Source organism: Microcaecilia unicolor, unplaced genomic scaffold (assembly GCF_901765095.1).
Source record: "Microcaecilia unicolor unplaced genomic scaffold, aMicUni1.1, whole genome shotgun sequence".
In the NCBI taxonomy this organism is placed as follows: domain Eukaryota; kingdom Metazoa; phylum Chordata; class Amphibia; order Gymnophiona; family Siphonopidae; genus Microcaecilia; species Microcaecilia unicolor.
The window spans coordinates 1-19,120 of NW_021963757.1; the positions used below are offsets into that span (position 1 = coordinate 1).

General features: G+C 45.3%; 1 protein-coding gene across 1 annotated transcript; it reads left to right on the top strand.

The window, feature by feature from the left end:
* Positions 1-5: 5 nt before the first annotated feature.
* TMUB1 (transmembrane and ubiquitin like domain containing 1) lies at positions 6-18,384 on the top strand (the record flags this gene model as incomplete). The annotated part of the gene is made up of 2 exons (XM_030189422.1): positions 6-169; positions 14,925-18,384. Coding segments are annotated over 2 exons (516 nt in total), but the record flags the coding sequence as incomplete, so codon positions are not given.
* Between the last annotated feature and the right edge of the window lie 736 nt (positions 18,385-19,120).

Consider the following 19,120-nt stretch of genomic DNA (forward strand, 5'->3'; position numbering starts at 1 on the left):
CTCCTCCTCCTCTTCCCCCCTCACCTCATCCTTCTGAGAACCTTCATGCCACTCCAAGCTCCACCGCTCCAGGTTCAGCAGAAACAATAGTCCTGCGGTTGAAATTCCTAAACGATACTGAGAGGTTAGTCAGAGTCAGGCCGGAGGACACCATCGGCTGTTTGAAAAGGTGAGAGACTTTTCTCACGGCAGCAGCGGGCAGCCTGAGGGTACAGCACCTGTACACACCATCTTCTGCAGTTGCTTTGGGCATGACATGCTTGTCCATCATTTTATCCTGTTTTCCACCAGCTTTACAGAGTCAGTAAAGTAAATGTTAAATCCAGGTTTATGCAGCTGTAATATTCAGCACTCTGCATAAAGATAGGACTGTGTTTTAGGCAGTCAGATTTAGCTGCTCAACTTAGATGGTTAAGTGCTGACTCTGCCCCAGACCACCCACAAAATAGCTGGCTTTTAGTTCAGTGATGATATTCAGAGGCACTAACCCATTAAGTGCTCCTCAGTATCAGAAGATAGTCCTGTAGAGGCCATTTAAGCAGTCAGGAGCCTTCCCCCACCCCCCAGGAGGGAATGAAAGAACGCCAGGTATTTACTCTGGCTGTGAAAATAACTTACATAGTATATGATGGCAGATGAAAGACCTGCACAGCCAAACAAGGCAGCCAGAGCTACACCTGCCATTCCTTGCAGGTTACTGCCCGGAGCCATGGAGGCAGGCAGGTGAGACCGCGGACTGCAGTGGCGGGAGGAGGGACAGGCGGGCGGTAGCGGGGGGGGGGGGGGGGGGCGGAGGCGGGGCGACCTTGCCCCTGTCCCTGGCTCACAGCATGTGATATGAATGCAACACATAAAACACACACGTCTTATTACAGATCGTAGAAGTCTGCCTGCGCTGGTCCTGTTTCCCAATCAAACTCCAGCCCATCCAAATCTGTCTTTTCATAATCAGGACAGAGACCGTAAAAGTCTGTCCGGTACTGGCCTTATTTCCTTACTGCTGGAATTGTACCCAGAAGTATTTTTTTTTATTCTATGTAAGGATCCTTTTATATATCTCACTTGTTTTTGAATTCTGACAAAGTTTTTGTTTCCACCACCTCCCCCGTGAGGGCATTCTTGGCACCCACTTCTCAGATCCCTGTGTCTGCTGTTCTTTAGCCAGTAAGAGGCCGATGCTCGAGGCCAGTACTGAAAGCTGCATGCAGACGGGCCCACAATGCAACAGCAACGCAGAAAAAATAGTGTTCTGATGTTTGAAGGAAATCATATTTAAATTTTATGCACAGTTAAATTGTATTAGTAAACAGAAAACTCGCAGCTAATGGGGAAGGTGGAGGAGGAACTTGCCTGACACTTGCATACAAAGGTTTTTCAGTAAGCATGCCCCTTTTGGGTGTCGGCACGCATCGGTTCTTATTCTTCAGAGCTTAAATATGAGCTTCACAAATATTGCTAACACATGGAATTCTTGCAAAATTCATATTCAAGCACAGAAGAACAGGTGCAAATGGAAGGAGAACATTAGACAGCGTGACGTCACAGAGCTGAAGCCAGTCCACCCAAGGAGGTTTTCATTCTCCCCAATGCAATGGCAGCAGTGTTATCTTAGTACACCTAAAACAAATGTAATTGATAGAGTGACAAACTCCGCCAACTGGCTTCAGCCCAGATAATGGGCCGCTGTTCATCAAACCTTTGGTTTGCTCAGACACACTGTCATGAAACGCCTAGCCGCTCACCTGGAGCTACCCTGCAGCCATTTAGAGGGTCTGCCTTCACCTGCTGCTTGTGCTCTACACTAGCACCCTCCTCCCACCGACTGGGTCCCAACCGCCTCTGGGCGAGCCTTCTGCTCTCAAATTATCCCCAGTGATTTATAGGTTACTGGGGGCCACACTCCCATTGCTCCCACAGTTCCCAGAAAGCACTCACAGACCCAACACACAAACCACCAGGATTTGTCAGTCCAGACAAGCAGAGGCAATAAACTAAAAAATGTTTATTGTCATGAAAGATTAGAACAGAAAAGGTGCAATTCAGCAAACAGTAACAGATAGTTTTATAATTGATCCATATTTAATTATCTAAACATTTAATCACTACTTGAATAGTCCCTGGGAAGATCAGGAACATATAGCTGCTCACAAGTTATCAAATATAACTCATTCTCTTTTTTTTCTCCCTGGCTAAGACTGGAGAAAAAAAAAGCCATTACATTATAGATGAATTTTGAGCTCCTGGGCCAATCAGAGCCCAGAACAAGTTTTTAAAATAGCTGGCCACATTACTGCAGGTTACCTCTTACCTGTGTTAACTAAAGAGGGAACAGTCATTTCTCTGTAACAGCTGTAAACAAAAACATGCACCACCTGCTGGCCAAACTAGAGAAATACATGTCAAGAAATAAGTGTTTTACAGACTCAAAAACCCATTGTTTTGTCACACACATGCACAAGTTTGTTACTTCCCATCTGCCTTTAAAACTCACAGGAGTCTCCTCCTGCTTTTAAAAGAAGACAAAATCCTCAGTTCAGTGTGAAAACTTGACCGGAAATCCTCTCTTCAAAACCTTGTATGGTGTCCCTGACCTGGTGAAAACTTTCTGGCATTTTTTGCCATCGTTTCCTTCTGTGCATCGCAAAGGAATATTTACTGACCTCATTAACATCCATTTTAATACAGTTTGCAGCCATTTGTACCACATGCGTTTGATTCTTTACAGTCTCCCTGTACCCAGTATTTCTGCTAAAAATGGCTGATTTTACTGGGAGATATTTCATTTGGGTCTTATGATGGGCAGTTCTGAATCTTGTCAAGGGTATTGGATGCCCCACCCCCCATTGATATTCTAGGCTGTACTCCCCTAAAGATGTCCAGTATCTCCTCTTTTCTGTCTTGTTCCCCCAATTGGCCAGCATCTCATCTGCGCTACACTACCCCCCCCCCCCCCCCCACACACACACATTTCTCTTCATGTCTCTGGGCTTCTCACCGCCAGCAGCCCCCAAGCTTAAAGATGAGTGAATGCAGCAGGGCCTCTGTAAGTACAGACCTGTCCCACCACCTTCGGCTTCATGGACAGTCCTGGTCAGCTGGGTTTTAAGGAAATGCTTTTCTAGATTTCTTTTTAATCCTGTACTGATTGTTTCTTTTCTCTTTAAGAAGAAGCCGTGAATACCTGGACCTTCTCAGCCCCATGGAAACTGCTTCCTTTTCAGGCACATCTTTCTGTCCAGAGCTCCTAAGTGCCTTTGACCCAACATATGTTTTCGGAGGCACTGCGCATCTGACCGTGTTTGGGGTTTTTTCTTTCCCATCTCTGTCTTTTTTTTTTTTTTTCACTTCCTTTTCCACAGGGTCCTGACCTTTGGCTTCTAATGCTCTGAGCACTTGTCACAAGCTCCACAAATAAAATATGTTCTGTACCTTAAAAGGCGTGAACTAAATCTCAAATGTAGTCACGTTCCTAAGAGATGTAATGAGCAGCTTTCAGCTCGGTCTGGTCTGCAGGAAGTGTAGCAGTCAGAACCGTGCAGGACTGGGTCTCTGTCTCCTTGTGGTTTTTTGCACTTTCGTTTTTTGTTTTAAAGTTCCGCTTTTATTCATTTTCAACATACAACCAAAGGTTTGCACATTCAGAATGCCACCATACCTGTAAGTATATAGGAAGTCAGCATAATAATACAACAATACACGATATAACTAAATTCCGAAAACAACTAAAAACCAACCTGTTCACAATGATCCATCCTAAATACCAGACAACAAAACCCATACCAGAACTGGACAAAACTGAACTCTCTACCTGACTGCTTAAATTATTCTGTCACTAATTAACGCAGTTACCACTTTATCTCTCACTACGAAAATGAATTCTCTATTCTTGATTGCTTAATCTACTCTGTCACTTATGAACTTTAATGCAATATAACTCTGTATTTCTCATTCCGGAAGTGGCGATCGCCATTACGGAACAATGTAAGCCACATTGAGCCTGCAAATAGGTGGGAAAATGTGGGATACAAATGCAACAAATAATAATAATCAATAGTAATCTATATCTCCCACGCCCTAGCCCTCTACTACATAATACAGTACAGCCTCAATTACTCGACTTACACAGGACCGACCTGTTACCGGATAGCTGAAAAGTCAGGTAATATGGAAAACAAAGGCACATAGTTCCTGATTTTCCAAAAATTGTTCTAAAACAAACATTTTGAATAGAAATAAATGTGATGATGTTACTGGGGGGGGGGGGGGGCTGTCAGATATGCTGGATGGTTGGATTAGCGAAGGTCGTATGGGGACATAAGCACATAAGCACCGCCACGCTGGGAAAAGACCAAAAGGACCATCAAGCCCAGCACTCTGTCTCCGACAGCGGCCAATCCAGGCCCCAAGAACCTGGCAAAACCCCAGAATTTAATAATGATCAATGGACTTTTCCTTCAGGAATCTGTCCAGACCCCCTTTAAACTCAGCAAGGCCAGCTGCCGTCACTACCTTCTCCGGCAATGAGTTCCAGAGTCTAACCACATGCTGAGTAAAGAAAAACTTTCTCCGATTTGTTTTAAACCTACCACATTCTAATTTCATCTTATGTCCCCTGGTTCTATTATTGTTAGAAAGTGTAAACAAACGCTTCATATCTGTCCGCTCTACCCCACTCATTATTTTGTAGATCTCTATCATATTGCCCCTCAACCGCCTTTTCACCAAATCCAAAAGGAAGTTGGCAGTGGGTGAGAGGAATAATTTATCATAGCACTCTGGAAAAATAAACAAACCAGTGTTACAACGATTTTTCACCCTAGCGATCTTAATCTATAATTATGCTTATATACACACTGATATTTTATACTGAGAGTAAGAGACAAGGCTTCAATGTTGTTATAAAAGGTAAAGCCCGTTCATTTAATACTGGCAGCTCAGAATAATAGATGTAATCAGAGACAATGAATTAGGCTAACGGTAAAGGGTTTAGGTCAGTGGTTCCCAGACCTGGTCCTGGAGCCACCCCAGCCAAACGAATATTCATGAGATAGATTTGCATGCAGGGGAGGCAGTGTATGCAAATCTCTGTCATGAATATTCATTGTGAGTATCCTGAAAACCTGACTGGCTGGGGTGCCTCCAGGACCAGCATGCCAAATGCACAAAGGTCCCGTTAAGGATCCATCTGCGTTTCCAAATCGGTAAATATTTACCGATTTAGAAACACAGAGGGATTCACAGAGAAAATCCCAGCTCATTTGCATGCGATATGGGAGAAAGCAAGTCGGGGACCTGAGCGTTCAGTCCGTTCAGAACTCTGCTGCACGTCTTATCTTCCGCGTGGACCAATATACTCATATCACCCCTCTCCTCAAGTCACTTCACTGGCTTCCGATCAGGTACCGCATACAGTTCAAGCTTCTCCTACTAACCTACAAATGCACTCGATCTGCAGCCCCTCACTACCTCTCTACCCTCATCTCCCCTTACGTCCCTACCCGTAACCTCCGCTCTCAAGACAAATCCCTCCTCTCAGTACCCTTCTCCACCACCGCCAACTCCAGGCTCTGCCCTTTCTGCTCGCCTCACCCCATGCTTGGAATAAACTTCCTGAGCCCATACGCCAGGCCCCCTCCCTACCCATCTTCAAATCCTTGCTCAAAGCCCACCTCTTCAATGTTGCTTTCGGCACCTAACCACCATACCTCTATTCAGGTAATCTAGACTGCCCCAACTTGACATTTTGTCCTTTAGATTGTAAGCTCCTTTGAGCAGGGACTGTCCTTCTATGTTAAACTGTACAGCGCTGCGTAACCCTAGTAGCGCTTTAGAAATGTTAAGTAGTAGTAGTAGCTTGCGCAGAACAGTCACTCGCTATGCGTGGCTGCTCTGCGCATGCTACAGACGGCGCTCAGACAAGCTGCGTGTATGAAAGCACTAGATTTACCCTTTTGTTTTGGGATGGGCATACCTGTATTGCATCTCTCTGCCTCCCACTGCTAGAAAAAAAAGTGGGAAAAACATCTCTGCTGCTCTCTGCTCTTCTGTGAAGAATCAGCAGCATCAGGGCTTGGTTCCACCCCCAGCTGTTCCTGCTGCTTCCTTCTATTGGCCGGCTGACATCCTAGCACGCCCATTTCCCTGAAGATGGACTCTCATTGGCTGGCTGCTGTCCCAACTCCTCCTCCCTGCAGGACTTCCCTGATGACATCACTTTAGAGCTGTGAACTGATTGGATCCGAACTCCCTGGTGTCCCCTTCAAGTATTGAGTGGGCGGGACATCCCAGGCTGATGCTGTCCAATTGGTTTAGCCCCTCTCTGTGGAACGGGACACCAGGAAGTTCAGATCCAATCAGTTCACAGCTCTAAAGTGATGTCATCAGGGAAGCCCTGCAGGGAGGAGGAGGAGTTGGGACAGCAGCTAGCCAATGAGAGTCCATCTTCAGGGAGACGGGCGTTCTAGGATGTCAGCCGGCCAATAGAAGGAAGCAGCAGGAACAGCTGGGGGTGGAACCAAGCCCGTTTCCCACAGACGCCGTTTCTTTGATGGACCCTTGTCTTCCTTGCATTTTTGGTAAGTGACCATTACTTTTATGCTTTACATTCCAGTACTCCCCCCCCCCCACCCCTCACCCCCCCATTTCTTGCCAGTAAAATGTAATTTGAAAAAGAAACATATATGACACGGCTTTCATACACGCAAAGAAGCTGCAGGCAAGCTGTTATACTATTTTTTTTTGTGTGCTCCATCTTCCCTGCCTTGTTTCTCCCCTTCTCCTACTTGCGATAATGAAGAACCGGCAGGTCCAGACCTCCCGTTTAAATTTCCACGGTAAAGACAGGGACTGCTTTTGTGCATGGGGTCGGAAACGGTAGTGCATCGCATTCACATTATAGAAGTAATTAGCTCATTGTAATAGTAACATAGTAGATGACGGCAGAGAAAGACCTGTACAGTCCATTCAGTCTGCCCACAAGATAAACTCTTATGTGCTACTTTTTGTGTATACCTGACCTTGATTTGTATCTGCCATTTTCAGGGCAAAGACCGTAGAAGTCTGCCCAGCACTAGCCCCTCCTCCCAACCACTAGCCCCGCCTCCCACCACCGGCTCTGCCACCCAATCTCCGCTAAGCTTCTGAGGACCCAGTCCTTCTGAACAGGATTCATTTATGTTTATCCCACGCATTTTTGAATTCCGTTACCGTTTTCATCTCCACCACCTCCCGCGGGAGGGCATTCCAAGTGTCCACCACTCTCTCTGTAAAAAAATACTTCCTGAAATTATAATAGCTTTGTATTCCATTTTCGTTAGCTGCTACCGTGACAGGAAAATGGCTCGGACAACCCTTTTGTGCATGTCCCGGTTTACTACTTACTACTACTACTACTACTACTATTTAGCATTTCTATAGCGCTACAAGGCATACGCAGCGCTGTACAAACATAGAAGAAAGACAGTCCCTGCTCAAAGAGCTTACAATCTAATAGACAAAAAATAAATAAAGTAAGCAAATCAAATCAATTAATGTGAACGGGAAGGAAGAGAGGAGGGTAGGTGGAGGCGAGTGGTTACGAGTCAAAAGCAATGTTAAAGAGGTGGGTTTTCAGTCTAGATTTAAAGGTGGCCAAGGATGGGGCAAGACGTAGGGGCTCAGGAAGTTTATTCCAGGCGTAGGGTGCAGCGAGACAGAAGGCGCGAAGTCTGGAGTTGGCAGTAGTGGAGAAGGGAACAGATAAGAAGGATTTATCCATGGAGCGGAGTGCACGGGAAGGGGTGTAGGGAAGGACGAGTGTGGAGAGATACTGGGGAGTAGCAGAGTGAATACATTTATAGGTTAGTAGAAGAAGTTTGAACAGGATGCGAAAACGGATAGGGAGCCAGTGAAGGGTCTTGAGGAGAGGGGTAGTATGAGTAAAGCGACCCTGGCGGAAGATGAGACGGGCAGCAGAGTTTTGAACTGACTGGAGAGGGGAGAGGTGACTAAGTGGGAGGCCAGCAAGAAGCAGATTGCAGTAGTCTAAACGAGAGGTGACAAGGGTGTGGATGAGGGTTTTGGTAGTGTGCTCGGAAAGAAAGGGGCGGATTTTACGGATGTTGTAAAGAAAGAAACGACAGGTCTTGGCGGTCTGCTGGATATGAGCAGAGAAGGAGAGAGAAGAGTCAAAGATGACCCCAAGGTTTCGAGCTGAGGAGACAGGGAGAATGAGAGAGCCATCAACAGAAATAGAAAACGGGGGGAGCGGGGAGGTGGGTTTGGGGGGGAAAATGAGAAGCTCGGTTTTGGTCATATTTAATTTCAGGTGGCGTTGAGACATCCAGGCAGCAATGTCAGACAAGCACGCTGAAACTTTGGTTTGGATGCAAGGTGAGATATCAGGGGTAGAAAGGTAGATTTGGGAGTCATCAGCATAGAGGTGGTAGGAAAAGCCATGGGATGAGATTAATGAACCAAGGGAAGAAGTGTAGATAGAAAAGAGGAGGGGACCAAGAACAGAACCCTGAGGTACGCCGACAGGCAGAGGGATAGAAGTAGAAGAGGATCCACCAGAGTGAACACTAAACGCTAAACTGGCTAGAACCAGTTTAAAAACCACGTTGCTGGCTCGTTAAGTTTAGTGCATCTGGCCCCCCAGTTTTGGGAACCACTGGTCTAGGTGATAGCGAAGATGGCGCACACTCCCCTAATCCTGAACTGTTATCTCCTGGGACTGTTATGTATCCTAACTATTTGGATACTAAAGACTCCCAGGAGATAAGAGTTCAGACCTGACAGATGATATCACTCACGACACTGGGTCAGGAGACGGAACAGGAGTCGGGAACACAGGCAGCAGGTGCATTCCCCAGCCGGGGACGTCTACAGGCAGGCGATGCCACAGTTTAATGAGCCAGAGAAGGCAAAAGTAGAGGCTGATCAAAGACGAGTCACCACTGGAGATATGAATCCAACAGTCTTTATTATAATGAAAAACTAAAGGACCCAACACGGGCCGTGTTTCGATGCACACAAGCGTCTACATCAGGGGTCCAACAGTAAACTCTACGGGTAAAAATAATAATGATAAGACATATATTCTAAAAAAAAATGTTTTAATTTGTTTAAAAAAAACTTACGTAGTGGACTATAGATAAATTGCTAAACAAATTTTTTTTAAAAATGTATAATATATTTTTAATACCTCTTATATATGTTTCATTTATTGATATGCATGTACAGTGTTTTTGAGAGATGATTGGTGTTGGAATTTTCTATATTAATAACATTTTTGTTTCGTGTTGACTAAATAACATTTTCTAGTATATCCTATATAATAATTCTCACCTCCAACGTTCCATGCTTGGGACCGTGGGTCCCTGGCTGCAAGTGGTCTGCGAGGCAGACACGCAGGACGTCACTGACGTCAACACAGCTGTGTTTCCCTACTCCTCCTACTGCCTCGGAATCAGCTGTCACCCCCCCCCCCCCCGCGATGTGGCCCCCTCGAAACCCACCCCCTCCCGCGAACCTGTCGATTCCCCCCCCCCCCCCACCGGAACGCCGAAAACTGCCGCCGCCGTTGTTGTGCTATCAGACGCACGGAGTTAAACTTTCTAAGAAGATGATTGAACAACCGAAGGGAAGGGAAGGTAGCACAACAACGGCGGCGACGGTGGCGGCAGTTTTTGGCATTCCGGGGTGGGGAGGGGGATCGAGGGGGCCGTAGCATGGGGGGGGGGGGATTGCCTGCCTAAGGCCCGTTTCATTGCCTACAGAAACGGGCCTTTTTTTACTAGTTATAAATATTTATTGATTTACAATCTATATGTTTTTTTTATAACGATTGATATTTAGTACATAAGTACATAAGTACATAAGTAGTGCCATACTGGGAAAGACCAAAGGTCCATCTAGCCCAGCATCCTGTCACCGACAGTGGCCAATCCAGGTCAAGGGCACCTGGCACGCTCCCCAAACGTAAAAACATTCCAGACAAGTTATACCTAAAAATGAGGAATTTTTCCAGTCCATTTAATAGCGGTCTATGGACTTGTCCTTTAGGAATCTATCTAACCCCTTTTTAAACTCCGTCAAGCTAACCGCCCGTACCACGTTCTCCGGCAATGAATTCCAGAGTCTAATTACACGTTGGGTGAAGAAAAATTTTCTCCGATTCGTTTTAAATTTACCACACTGTAGCTTCAACTCATGCCCTCTAGTCCTAGTATTTTTGGATAGCGTGAACAGTCGCTTCACATCCACCCGATCCATTCCACTCATTATTTTATACACTTCTATCATATCTCCCCTCAGCCGTCTCTTCTCCAAGCTGAAAAGCCCTAGCCTTCTCAGCCTCTCTTCATAGGAAAGTCGTCCCATCCCCACTATCATTTTCGTCGCCCTTCGCTGTACCTTTTCCAATTCTACTATATCTTTTTTGAGATACGGAGACCAGTACTGAACACAATACTCCAGGTGCGGTCGCACCATGGAGCGATACAACGGCATTATAACATCCGCACACCTGGACTCCATACCCTTCTTAATAACACCCAACATTCTATTCGCTTTCCTAGCCGCAGCAGCACACTGAGCAGAAGGTTTCAGCGTATCATCGACGACGACACCCAGATCCCTTTCTTGATCCGTAACTCCTAACGCGGAACCTTGCAAGACGTAGCTATAATTCGGGTTCCTCTTACCCACATGCATCACTTTGCACTTGTCAACATTGAACTTCATCTGCCACTTGCACGCCCATTCTCCCAGTCTCGCAAGGTCCTCCTGTAATCGTTCACATTCCTCCTGCGACTTGACGACCCTGAATAATTTTGTGTCATCGGCGAATTTAATTACCTCACTAGTTATTCCCATCTCTAGGTCATTTATAAATACATTAAAAAGCAACGGACCCAGCACAGACCCCTGCGGGACCCCACTAACTACCCTCCTCCACTGAGAATACTGGCCACGCAATCCTACTCTCTGCTTCCTATCTTTCAACCAGTTCTTAATCCATAATAATACCCTACCTCCGATTCCATGACTCTGCAATTTCTTCAGGAGTCTTTCGTGCGGCACTTTGTCAAACGCCTTCTGAAAATCCAGATATACAATATCAACCGGCTCCCCATTGTCCACATGTTTGCTTACCCCCTCAAAAAAATGCATTAGATTGGTGAGGCAAGACTTCCCTTCACTAAATCCGTGCTGACTTTGTCTCATCAGTCCATGTTTTTGTATATGCTCTGCAATTTTATTCTTAATAATAGCCTCCACCATCTTGCCCGGCACCGACGTCAGACTCACCGGTCTATAATTTCCCGGATCTCCTCTGGAACCTTTCTTAAAAATCGGAGTAACATTGGCTACCCTCCAGTCTTCCGGTATTACACTCGATTTTAGGGACAGATTGCATATTTCTAACAGTAGCTCCGCAAGTTCATTTTTTAGTTCTATTAATACTCTGGGATGAATACCATCAGGTCCCGGTGATTTACTACTCTTCAGCTTGCTGAACTGACCCATTACATCCTCCAAGGTTACAGAGAATTTGTTTAGTTTCTCTGACTCCCCCGCTTCAAATATTCTTTCCGGCACCGGTGTCCCCCCCAAATCCTCCTCGGTGAAGACCGAAGCAAAGAATTCATTTAATTTCTCCGCTACGGCTTTGTCCTCCTTGATCGCCCCTTTAACACCATTTTCGTCCAGCGGCCCAACCGACTCTTTGGCCGGTTTCCTGCTTTTAATGTATCTAAAAAAGTTTTTACTATGTATTTTTGCTTCCAACGCTAATTTCTTCTCAAAGTCCTTTTTTGCCCTCCTTATCTCCGCTTTGCATTTGGCTTGGCATTCCTTATGATCTATCCTGTTACTTTCAGTTGCTATATATGTTTGTTCATTTTTTCATTTATGTTTGTCTTATTTTTTACCCGTAGCGTTTATTGTTTGAGCCCTGATGTAGACGCTTGTGTGCGTTGAAACACGGCCCGTGTCGGGTCCTTTAGTTTTTCATTATAATAAAGACTGTTGGATTCATATCTCCAGTGGTGACTCGTCTTTGATCAGCCTCTACTTTTGCCTTCTCTGTTTCGTCATCATAGAGGATTTCTACAGTTTAACGAGCCTTCATTCTAGGGCAGGCTCAGAACCAGCTGATGACTTACCCACGTTCCAACAGATAACAGCTGACGTGCCAGCTGAGTGGTAACATCTTCAAGAAAGGGGTCTTTATACCTTCTGTCCAGGTCTTGGTGTCAGGTAGTCTGGGACATGACGACCATGCTGATAACAGTACAGTGACAAAAAGTTGTTTTGCCTTTATCAGACTAGATGACTCCTTATGAACCTCGAGGCCTTTACACAGTTCCAGGCCTCTGCATTAGGTCCTAAAATGGTCAGGTCTATGATGTAGCCCTATAGTCGGATAATCGAGACTGTACTGTATCACTATCACCCCTCTCCTCAAGTCGCTTCACTGGCTCCCTACAGTTCAAGCTTCTCCTATTGACCTTCAAGTGCACTCAATCTGCAGCCCCCCATTACCTCTCTACCCTCCTCTCCCCATATGTTCCCACCCATAACCTTTGCTCTCAGGACAAATCACTCCTTTCTGTACCCTTCTCAACCACCGCTAACTCCAGACTCTGCCCCTTCTTCCTCGCATCACCTTATGCCTGGAACAGACTTCCTGAGCCCATACGCCATGCACCCTCCCTGACCATTTTCAAGTCCTTACTCAAGGCCCATCTCTTCTCCCTTGCTTTTGGCGCCTAACCACCTTCCCCATTGATGATACCTACGCTGACTACATAGTTTGTTACCTTTAGATTGTAAGCTCTCTTGAGCAGGGACCGTCCTTCCCCATGTTTAAACTTGTACAGCGCTGCGTAACCCTGGCAGCGCTATAAAAATGCTAAGTAGTAGTAGTAGTATCAGAGGTTCAGCAGCATCTTCAGATTGTTGCTTCCCTCGCACAGACATCTACACTAATCAACTGTCCTAAAATATCTTTTTTGATTGGGACCCATGTGAGAAATTTGTCCAGGGTGTCTGCCCTCTCTGCCACGTTAGTTTCATATTTCAGGGAAATACCCAGTGTACCTGAATGTAACTCACCTTGAGCTACCAGTGAAAAAGATGTGAGCAAATCTAAATAAATATTTCGAAGTCATGGATATTCATATACACGCATGCAGTACTGTCTGTATGGCTACTGCGGTCGTGACGGTCGATAAGCTGTCATGTGGCTCAGGGGGTGTAGCCAGAACACCCAATTTTGGGTGGGCCTGAGCCCAAGATGGGTGAGCAGAAGAACTCTGCCCTGGCCCACAGGTGTTTTGGTCTCCCCCTCTCTTGCCTGCATGTTATATGGCGTCTCAAACATCCCCCCTCTCCTGCATAGCTTTTAAATAGCAGATTTTCACAGGCAGCGAGTAGCAACTAATACACACTGCTTATATTGGCCCCACAGCCTTCCCTCTGATGCAACGTCCTGTGGCTGTGGGGCCACTGCAGGTGAAGATCTGCCATTTACAAGGTATGCAGGAGGGACAGTTGGGAGTTTTCAGCAGATGGGGCTTAGGGATCCCTTCCAGCCACATAGTAGGTGTGCAACTACTGGGTGGGCCTGGGCCCACCCTTGGCTACACCGATGTGGCTGTGTTAATATCTCTCTATATAAAAGGCAACACCAACGTTCTATGAAGCCTCCAGCCGGAAGTGTGAAGGGGGCGAGATATCCGGTTTCCCTATGAGTGTCTGCCCTGCCCTCTGAAGGAAAACAGCAGAGCACGAAATCAAATCGCTGGCTCTGTAACAGTGAAGGACTCAGAGAGGGGAGGGGAGAGAGGCCAGAGGGCAGGGACACACACACTCCCACATGCACACAGAAGAAAACATTGCTAGCCCCCGTTTCATTTGCATCAGAAACGGGGCTTTTTTACTAGTAGCAAATAATATGCCCGCATACGTCAGAGGGTCTTGATTTTTGTGCTTTGTTTGCATATTATTTCTTGACTGTACTCCGGAGGGAAGGTGCACTTCTGCCTTTTCATTCCTCTGACTTCCATCTTCACAACAACTCTAAAAATAAAATATAAGAGAACCCTTTTTTTTGGTTTGTTTGTTTTACTGCATTGACTCCCCTTAGAAGCCAGAGTTCTCTATAAACTTTACTATCGTATATTTAAGATCCTTTACGCTTCAACTTATCTGTAGGCCAGTTGGTCAACTGATCTCACCTAACACACAATTCTGCGGATTTGTCGAATCCTAAAGATATTTCATCTGAGCGTGTTTTCCTGTTTATTTTCTTACCAAGCTGCTGGTCTACTGTCCCTAGTGTGTCCAAGATAAACTGCAGTATTTTGTCTAATGTATACGTTCTTCTGCCACAGTCACTTCTTGGTCCATTCAGATCCTATAGTCAGTGACGTTGGGGGGGGGGGGGTCCCACTTGATCTGCCATCTTCATCTTTCCTGTGCGATTCTTGTCTTTGCCTCCAACAGTGGGTTTGCCTGTGTCAGGTCCCTCGTTAAAGGTTGTGTTCGAGCACCCACGGAGTCGGCGCCTATGCCCATGACAGGTAAGCAATTGCACCTTCTAGCTGGCATTTTTAAAAATTGGCTGCAGTCCCCCCCCCCCCCCCCCCCCCCCATCACCACCTTTATTGCAGGAAGTGAACATAGGTGGCTGAGTGTTCAGAGACTGATATAACACAACACCTACCCAACTTATTCAGAACAGATCTTTTCACTGCTTGACCAAACCCTCTTATCTTCCTTGACTTCTTTGTAACACCAATTGTATTCTTTAACCTGATATGGCGATGCTATAACAGGTCTTTGTGAGCCACATTGAGCCTGCAAATAGGTGGGAAAACGTGGGATACAAGTGCAATAAATAAAATAAAATAGATATTTCTCTCCTCTGTTTCTAGGACATTCTTCCCCGGTCAGGAACAGCAGGTGCGACTGATCTACCAGGGCCAGCTGCTACGAGACGACGAACAGACCGTGTCCTCCCTGCATCTCAGTAATAACTCTGTCCTGCATTGCCACATCTCCCCGTACGTCACACCCCAGACTCCTGCCGACGCAGAAGCTACTGACCAGGCTCATGCTTCTCTGAACATGGGCAACCTCATGATGCCTCTTTTCCTTTTCATGCTGGCACTGCTCTGGTACCTCCAGATCGAGTACCACCAATACTTCATGCCCTCTGCCACCGTCTGCTTGGCCAGTATCACTGTCGTCTTCAGTCTCGTGGCGTTCAGCGTATACCGGAGATGACGCCTGCTACTCCCCATCCAAGAGCAGGGCAGCGCATTTAGAGTCGACTGTCATTGTATTGTCAGACAGCTGTGTGAAAGTGTCATAATGTGGGGAGGAAACAGCAGCAGCCCATCCCTGTGTGTAAACTGTTACTACCCAGCCGAAGCCAAACTCCTGCCTGGACTGTGATCTTTCCTTCTGCCCCAGGGCTAAAGAAATCGCAGATCAAATTTCTGCTGTGAGCAGACAATCAGGTCATTTTATCCTCTATGCCAGATCATTTACAACAGAGCCTGCTTTCAAATCATGGGCCCATGAGGGGAATCTGGAAAAAAAAAAACAAAATTCTGCAGTAGACGCTAAGGTCTGGATGTACATCGACCTGGTTTACAGAATATATCTAATGAACATACGCGAGGCAGATTTGCCTACAGTGGAAACAGTGCACGCACGTTTCTGGGACGTCTTTCGGTTATGATATATTCAGTGAGGACACTGTGGAAGAGTATACCCATCACTTTTTGTCAATTACAAGGGTTAGCCCAAGTGAGACACGGTTCAACGGTACTATGAGTGGCAGCGTGTGTGTTACGAGGACTGACAATGGGGAAATAAAAGGTTAACTGGTGAGGAATTGCTGGCCCTAACACTGAATACCTCTGGGGTCTTTCAGTTGTAAGAAAAGCAGCCTCAATGAATCCTCAATCTGGGGGTCTGTTGCTGATCTAAATTACATGGAATTGGTGACAACTTCATCAGAAATCCTGCACCTACATTTCTGCAATACACTGAAATGACCGATGAATAGAGGCGATGGAGAATTAGGAATGTTTCTCTTTATCTGCCACACAAAAGGGAGCGTATTCCAACACTGGTGTTGCCCCAGGAACCATGAGAGAAACTCCATGAGCTACCAGGCGCTCCGGAACATAACCCACAAAGGATATGAACGTATTGCTGGGAAATATATGTTTTAAATGCAAAAAGTAAACTCACAAAACCCTGCAAAAGACATGCTCGGCACAAGTACAGCAAACCCAGCTACAACAGAACAGCATTAACTCCCAGACCCAACACCATGAACCCAAGCAATATCAGTATTACCCTGGGCCCAGCCTAGAACAGATCAAGCTGGACTGCTAGAGACCCCCACACAAAATGGACAAACTAGCAGAACACCAGCCCTCTCGCTGAATGCAGAAAAAGTGACCACACACCAGAAATAGAAACATGCAGACAGAGCAGAACTGCAATGGTGGAAGAAATAGAACCAGAAATGCATTTCCCACTGTACTGTGCAAAATACAGAGAGACCTTGCAAAAGTGAGAGTGAAAATCAGAGAAGGAACAGGGAAAAACTCCTGGGAAAGAAGAGAAACAGAAATGCATTTCCCACTGTACTGTGCAAAATACAGAGAGACCTTGCAAAAGTGAGAGTGAAAATCAGAGAAGGAACAGGGAAAAACTCCTGGGAAAGAAGAGAACCAGAAATGCATTTCCCACTGTACTGTGCAAAATACAGAGAGACCTTGCAAAAGTGAGAGTGAAAATCAGAGAAGGAACAGGGAAAAACTCCTGGGAAAGAAGAGAACCAGAAATGCATTTCCCACTGTATTGTGCAAAGTACAGAGAGACCTTGCAAAAGTGAGAGTGAAAATCAGAGAAGGAACAGGGAAAAACTCCTGGGAAAGAAGAGAACCAGAAATGCATTTCCCACTGTACTGTGCAAAATACAGAGAGACCTTGCAAAAGTGAGAGTGAAAATCAGAGAAGGAACAGGGAAAAACTCCTGGGAAAGAAGAGAACCAGAAATTCATTTCCCACTGTACTGTGCAAAATACAGAGAGACCTTGCAAAAGTGAGAGTGAAAATCAGAGAAGGAACAGGGAAAAACTCCTGGGAAAGAAGAGAACCAGAAATTCATTTCCCACTGTACTGTGCAAAATACAGAGAGACCTTGCAAAAGTGAGAGTGAAAATCAGAGAAGGAACAGGGAAAAACTCCTGGGAAAGAAGAGAACCAGAAATGCATTTCCCACTGTATTGTGCAAAGTACAGAGAGACCTTGCAAAAGTGAGAGTGAAAATCAGAGAAGGAACAGGGAAAAACTCCTGGGAAAGAAGAGAACCAGAAATTCATTTCCCACTGTACTGTGCAAAGTCCAAAGGCATAAGTGATGCACATTTCCCTTAAATTAACAGAGAAAATCAAAGACTGAGAAGGAAAACTCGGTCTAATCTTGGGGAAAGAGAAGAAACAGAAATGAATTTATTTCCTCCTGCACATTGCCCAAAACTGAGAGAGAATCAAAGCCTGAGCAGGAAAATCTCTGTATAACCTTGGAAGAAAAGATGAATAGCAAAATATAGCAGCACCAGGGCTTGGGACTGGTCTTTCTTTTTGCCCTTCCCGACTCTTTCCATTTTTCATTCTTCTTTTCTTAACCACAATGGTGCAATTTGTAAAGTACTTTTTGTACGTAAAGCACATGTTACACAGGAAAGTGACCCCCTGTAAAATTGTGCAGGAGTGCCGGTACCTAAGTAATGCCACACTGGGAAAAGACCGAGGGTCCATTGAGCCTGCGTATTTACATGTGATCTATGCGCAGGCTTTCCTGGGACGCTTGTAGCTGATGAAATACACCCGGTGTCTTGCAGCAGGTGTAAATTTCTGTGCCAGTGGGGGGGTCATTGTGTGAGTCTGTTTCATAAAAGTACTTGTGGATGTTTTTATAGGTTCTTGTGCCGGTAACCTTTCTTGAATCGAAGCGATGACTGTATCATGTTCTACAGCGTCAGTGCGTACTTTACCAAGACCCGCCTGCGGAGAGAAAGAGAGACGTAACCAAAAAAAAATAAAAATCAGCTAAACAGAGCCCTGTGGACTTAAAACGGTTCTTAGTTTCTGACATAATGGATGATTAAAAACGGAAGAAAAGCAAATGCCTGTTACTCTGATAGAGAAATGACCAGAATTAATTGTGACTTAAAATATCAAACATTTACTTCAGATGCCACACAATGCTAAGAAAAGGTTTGTCAATTCAAAGTATAATAATAATGAGAATTACAAGTTTTTACTGCAATTTGAGACTAGTCTTATGCAATAAAAAGTTAATAAAGAATTGTGGTGTTTGAGACTGGATAATGTAGGAAGAATAAGACTTACTACTTCAAGCACACACATTATGAATGTAACTGAACCCCTCTGTTCCTAAGCACTTCTAGTAAGTGACCCTTTCAGCGGTTAAAATGTTACTCTGTATGGGATCCAAAAGGTTGGGTCGATCCTATAAGAGGAAAGGCTGAAGCGTCTAGGGCTCTTCAGCTTGGAGAAAAGACGGCTGAGGGAAATGTGATAGAGGTCTATAAAATAATGAGTGGAGTGAAGCGTCTGTTTACGCTTTACAAAAATACTAGGACTAGGGGTCATGAGATGAAGCCACAAAGTAGATTTAAAATGAATCGGATAAAATGTTTCTTCACTCAACGTGTAATTAAACTCTGCAATTTATTGCCAGAGAATGTGGTAAAGGCGGTTAGCTTAGCAGAGTTTTAAAAAGGTTTGGATGGCTTCCTAAAGGAAAAGTCCATAGACCATTATTAATTGGACTTGGGGAAAATCCACTGCTATTTCTGGATGTTCTGTACTTTTTGAGGATCTTGCCATGTATTTGTGACCTGGATTGGCCACTGTTGGAAACAGGATGCTGGGCTTGATGGACCTTTGGTCTGTCCCAGTGTGGCAATACTTATGTACTTATATAAAGGCAGAGAGTTAGAGAGCTATGAAGTAGTTTGAGTGGATGGACATTTGGGTGGATGAGATTGTGTGGTTTAAAGACTTCACTTTCCCAAGGT